We start from the raw sequence: 6,000 nt of genomic DNA, 5'->3' as shown, positions 1-6,000 counted from the left end.
ATCACACTGCACTCTGCACCCGCAACAACCAATCACACTGCTCTCTGCCACAGCATCAGTCAATCGCACTGCACTCTGCCACAGCATCAGCCAATCACACTGCAATCTGCACCCGCAACAACCAATCACACTGTTCTCTGCCACAGCATTTGCCAATCACACTGCTCTCTGCCACAGCATTAGCCAATCACACTGCAATCTGCCACAGCATCAGCCAATCACACTGCAATCTGCACCCGCAACAATCAATATGTTCTCTGCCACAGCATTAGCCAATCGCACTGCACCGTGCCACAGCATCAGCCAATCACACTGCACTCTGCACCAGCATCAGCCAATCACACTGCAATCTGCCACAGCATCAGCCAAGTGCACTGCACTCTGCCATGGCAACAACCAATCACACTACACTCTGCCCCAGAAACAGCCAATCACATAAAATGCAGCAGCATTAGGCCTTTGGTTTGGGAACCATTGGCAAAGGTAATATATTTCCAATTGATACTCTATGTCTGGAGAAGTGTGAATAATGGCTTAATTATAAGGATGCCCAAACCTGTTTAACTGATTAAAGACCTACCAACAATTTAATTTCCATGTGCAGACAATGTTAGTTAATGGCTGTTTGTCTCCGGGCAGGTTTCACTCTGTTTGTGTTGCCGTGAGACAGTGGAGCAGGCATTGTGAGCTCCTCTTCTGCGACTGCAGGCAGAAACAGGGCATGGATTTGCTGAGAGAGCTTTGTTCTGACTGTACATCCTGTGTTCCTGCAGGCTCTGGATGCAGAGGATGGGGCCATGGCCACTCTCCATCGCAAAGGTACTCTCCAGGCCTTTCAGTCCAGCAGGCCTCTCCTTCATGTGAAAGTAGCCTGCGCTGACACTAATGGCCGTCTTTATGGGGCTGTAAAGCACGCAGATCACTTCCTGTAATACGGAGCCGTGCGTTGCGCCTGTCAGTCATCTCCCCCGCTGGTCTGGAGAGGGGGGTGGTGTGCTGTGTGAGAGGGGCTCTTAATTACAGTAATATTTTTCCTCTGGTCTCCGGCTGACGCTAATGGCCGACTGCGCGGTGCTTTCAGACATCTCCCCCACCAGCGAGGCCCTGAGCGAGGACATCGTCAACGTGCTCATCGTCTTCTGCGAGAAGCTGGAGGGCGTGGCCAGGTAAACAGCGCCCCCCTCCCAGTCTAAGCTCCTCCCACAGCCTGAAACAGCAGCTCCTCCCAGTCTGATAGCTCCTCCCACAGCCTGTAACAGTAGCTCCACCCATAGTCTGAGACTCCTCCCACAGCCTGACTCGGCCTGTAAGCCCCTCCCACAGCCTGGATCAGCAGCTCCTCCCACAACCTGAACCACTAGCTCCACCCATAGACTGAGACTCCTCCCACAACCTGAACCACTAGCTCCACCCATAGTCTGAGACTGCTCCCACAGCCTGAATTACCAACTATAGCAGGCTGGCCTGTGCTGTTCACTGCTGTCACGTGATAGCAACACAACCCAGACTCCTGCAGCGTCGTTAATGCTACAGTTCATTGTGCTGCTCGCCTCAAGCATGACCACACGCCTGTTAAATAAAATGAAAGCCAAATTGTGTAGCTGTTGGCATTCTAATGGAATGGGTTGCACTCATATCTTGCTTCGTTAAGCTGCTGAACACTCCAGGGTACTGTGTAGGGTCTGCTGGGGTAGGAGGCAGCATTACAGACCCAATCTGCAGGCTGTCCTGCTTCAGGGCACTGTTCTAATGGAGCCCTCTACACTGGAGATGGTGCTGCTGGAAGTGCCGTCTATCTTTAGATGGAAATGGTCCGTGACGTGTGATTAAAGCCCTTTTCAGAATAGCATTTTACACAGAATATGAGGTTGACTATCTGGAGCTTCAGATAGGTGTAAGAGGAAGCTGATGTCCCTCAGCTGTGTGTGAAAGAGGCAGAGGGCAGTTTGGGTCAGAACATTCACCACACACCAGTTCTTCAAAACAATTTGAAGTAGTCCTGTTCAGTAGATGAGTACAGTAGCCCTGTTCAGTAGATGAGTGGAGTAGCCCTGTTCAGTAGCTCTGTAGAGTAGCCCTGTTCAGTAGATGAGTTGAGTAGCACAGTTCAGTAGATCAGTAGAGTAGCCCTGTTCAGTAGATCAGTAGAGTAGCCCTGTTCAGTAGATCAGTAGAGTAGCCCTGTTCAGTAGGTCAGTAGAGTAGCCCTGTTCAGTAGATCAGTAGAGTAGCCCTGTTCAGTAGGTCAGTAGAGTAGCCCTGTTCAGTAGATGCAGGTGATGTGTTGTCTCACTGCTCTGTTTCCCCACAGTGAGAATCAGCTGCTCCAGCTGCTGTATCTCGAGTGCATCTTGTCCATCCTCAGCAGCTGCCCTCCCACAATGCACCTCAACAGAGGCTTCACAGATCTGATATGGTGAGACCCACTGTGGGCTGGAATGTTTTCCCCTTCATTTCTTTCCTTCAAGTTTAACGCTGCAAAAAACGTGCAGTCAAAACATGTTCTACTATACAAGCCAAATAATCAAATGCTATCATATCAAGTCTATTTCAATCGAGATTTTAAAAGATTATAAACTATCCTGACATAAACTAAGCTACTGTCGAAACAAAAGTCCCTTAAGAAGTGTTTCACTCGCTTGTAAAACCTCCTCTACCAGGAAGCAGCTGTGTCCGTCACTGGTGGCCATCATGGGGAACCCCATGAACGACAAGACCATCACCTCAGCCTGGGCCCACGGGGCGGGGTCGTGGCCCGACGCCGTCTCTCCCTCGGCGGGGGTGTCCGACCAGGGCAGGGGGTCGGGCTGCTCCTCCAGCGCCCCCGCCCTGATCGGGCCCGTGGCCCGGACCGTGTGCTACGCGGCGGCAGAGCTGGTGCGTCTGGTGGGCCAGGTGGAGTCCATGAAGCCCGTGCTCCAGTCACTTTACCACCGCATCCTGCTGTACCCCCCGCCCCAGCACCGCGTGGAGGCCATCCGCACCATGAAGGAGGTGAGCCGCCCCGACCGGGGGAAGTAATAGGGCGGCCTGTGGCGTAGCGGTTAAGGTGCATTACTGGGACCCGCAAGGTCTGTGGTTCGATCCCCGGTGTAGCCACAATAAGATCAGCACAGCCGTTGGGCCCTTGAGCAAGGCCCTTAACCCTGCATTGCTCCAGGGGAGGATTGTCTCCTGCTTAGTCTCCTGCTTAGTCTCATCAACTGTAAGTCGTTTTGGATAAAAGCGTCAGCCAAATCACATGTAATGTAATTTAATGTAAAAAATATCTGTTCGAATATGCCTTATGCGACAGTTATTTGAAAAATAATGGAATGCATTATGGGCCGTTCCATGCCAACTCCAGAAGGTTACACCACAGCACCCCTCAGGTTTTTTCTATTTCTGTGTGTTGTTGTAGGTAATGATGAGTTAAACTCCTGAAAATTTGAGCGTGCTCCCATACTCTCTTTTATTTTGCGACCTCCTGGATTTGGCATGGAATGGCCCATATATCAGAAAGTATATGCTAAATACATATTATCGCTTTGAAAATATCTGAACACTTGCTCTTCCATAACTATTTTAACAACCAAAATATTCTTAAATAATTTTCAAAACCTTCAGCTGGCATATTATAAAATCTTTTTGTAAAGCTGTGTAAGGGCTTGCTCTTACACGGGACTTGGCTGGAATGTGACGGTACCGCCAGTGCCCCTGAGGTTTTGTGCTCTCCTGGTTCCTGTGTCAGATCCTGGGCAGCCCCGAGCGCCTTTTTGACCTGGCAGGCCCGTGTGTCACCGAACCAGAGTCCAGGAAGCGCTCCTTCTCCAAGAGGAAGTCCCACCTCGACCTGCTAAAGCTGTGAGTGGCTCACTGGCAGCTCGGACTTACGCTAAACCATAGAGAGGAGGGTATTTATTCACACACAGACACACACTCACACAATGATCAATCTGCTGTACTGAATACTAAAAGGTGCTTTCATTGTCTTTTGATATTTGCATTCTGGTGCCAAGCTGTTGAGCTGTTGAGTGGAAGGTGGTGTTGACGTATGATTGACGGTTGTTTATTTCTGAACTCAATATAAAAATTATGAATCTGAATGAAAAATGGAAATCTAAATAAGGAATGACACTTGTGTTTCCAAGTGCTAGGCTGTTAGTTTGCTCACCTCTGTGATGGAATGCTGAAATGTAAGAATGTTTTCTGAGCTTGTTAAAGACTACAATGCTAAAATGCGACATTGAGTGTCACTTTGCTAACTTACCTTCCAGCTTGTGCTGAAAGCTCTCTGGTGCGCGCATCAATACTGCTGCAGTTACACCTTATGGCCACATGATGTCGATATAACAAAAATCTTACCTACCACCAACATAACAGTGTTTCACAGTATTATAACTGCATTTTGGTGATATTCGCAAATATATCAGTTTGAATCTTAGACTGACACTCACACTGAATTGTGCGTTAGAGACTAGCCCTGCCAGAATGCGTGTTAGCGTTAGCGTTAGCCTTTGTGTCGGGCCTGAGCGGGTTGTGTCTGTGGCGCAGGGTGATGGACGGCATGACCGAGGCCTGTATGAAGGGGGGGATCGAGGCCTGCTTCTCGTCCGTGTCGTGCGTCTGTGCCCTGCTGGGGGCGCTGGAGGAGCTGAGCCAGGGCCGGGGGCTGCAGCCGGAGCAGGCTCGGACCCTCCTGCGCCGGCTGGACGAGCTGAAGGAGGGGGCCGAGTCCGCGCGCGAGTCCATGGAGGTCAACGAGGCCGACTTCCGCTGGCAGCGCCACCTCCTGTCGTCGGAGCACGGCCCCTGGGACCCGCTGGCCGCCGACCGCAGCCCCGACATCAGCATCAGCGTCACCACGGACACGGGCCAGACCACGCTGGAGGGGGAGCTGGGCCAGACCACGCCGGAGGAGTGCGGGGAGGAGCCGCGCCTGGCCTCGCCCTCCTCCTGCGGGCCGGACGCCCCCGCCGAGCGCGCGCCCCGCCCGGGGGCCCGGGAGGGCCAGCCCGACGTGGTGCAGAGGAGCCACGCCCTGGTGTACCCCGACATCACCAACTTCCTGTCGGTGGAGTCGCGGGCGCGGCCGCACGGCTCCCGCTACAGCGAGAGCAACTTCAGCGTGGACGAGCAGGACCTGTCGCGCACCGAGTTCGACTCGTGCGACCAGTACTCCATGGCGGCCGAGAAGGATTCGGGCCGCTCCGACGTCTCGGACATGGGCTCGGACAACTGCTCGCTGGCGGACGAGGAGCAGACGCCGCGGGACTGCCCGGGCCACCGCTCTCTCCGCACGGCCGCCCTGTCGCTCAAGCTGATGAAGAACCAGGAGGCCGACAAGCAGAGCGCGCGCCTCTTCGTCCAGTCGCTGGCCGGGCTCCTCCCGCGCCTCCTGGGCCTCCCCTGCTGCGCCGACGTCGACGTCTCGCTCCAGAACTTCTCCTCCACCTTCTGCTCCGGCCTGCAGGCGGGTGAGGGCCGCTTAACGCCTGCAGTGGCGGTTTTGTTCCCACCGGGGGGCGCCACTGAGTCTGCGATGCCGGCGCATTTAAGAAAGCAGTAGTCATGGTTTCATTCTTCAGCACATCTACAACGGTTAACAGCTGCAGCGTCAGTGTTCATTAGTTTCCCCCATTTGTCCAAAATAACAAAGAAACCACAAAATGACCACTTCGCATTTTCAGTCACATTCACATTTAATAGTATTACATTACATTACATTACATTATTGGCATTTGGCAGACGCTCTTATCCAGAGCGACGTACAACAAAGTGCATACCCATAACCAGGGATAAGTTCGCTGAAAAACCCTAGAGGGAAGTACAATTTCAACTGCTACCTGTACAACAAAGATAAGGACGAGGGCCAATTTTTTTTTTTTTTTGGACAAAGAAACAAACAAACAACAGAGCAAAAGTGACCAAAGTTAACTATCCAAACACTGCTTACCTAGCCAACTAAAATTACCAATACACAAAGCAAGTCACAGAGACAACAATTAAGGTTCACAGTGG

At 52.2% G+C, this 6,000-nt stretch overlaps 1 protein-coding gene across 5 annotated transcripts in view; it reads left to right on the top strand.

The window, feature by feature from the left end:
• The window catches only part of arfgef3 (ARFGEF family member 3), a 41,071-nt gene that overhangs the window by 12,872 nt on the left and 22,199 nt on the right, over window positions 1-6,000 (top strand). For all 5 annotated transcript variants that reach the window (XR_009706356.1, XR_009706355.1, XM_061227740.1 and 2 more), the window contains exons 7-12: window positions 774-819; window positions 1,082-1,166; window positions 2,312-2,416; window positions 2,661-2,994; window positions 3,731-3,843; window positions 4,534-5,456. Coding sequence is in view for 3 of the 5 variants with exons in the window: in XM_061227740.1 (XP_061083724.1) it covers window positions 774-819; window positions 1,082-1,166; window positions 2,312-2,416; window positions 2,661-2,994; window positions 3,731-3,843; window positions 4,534-5,456 (1,606 nt within the window). In the remaining 2 variants the exon portion in view is untranslated. The remainder of the gene's footprint in view (window positions 1-773; window positions 820-1,081; window positions 1,167-2,311; window positions 2,417-2,660; window positions 2,995-3,730; window positions 3,844-4,533; window positions 5,457-6,000) is intronic.

This window comes from Conger conger, chromosome 18, assembly GCF_963514075.1.
Source record: "Conger conger chromosome 18, fConCon1.1, whole genome shotgun sequence".
Lineage (NCBI taxonomy): Eukaryota > Metazoa > Chordata > Actinopteri > Anguilliformes > Congridae > Conger > Conger conger.
The sequence above is the reverse complement of the archived record's forward strand: the minus strand, read 5'-3'. Positions and strand labels throughout refer to the sequence as shown.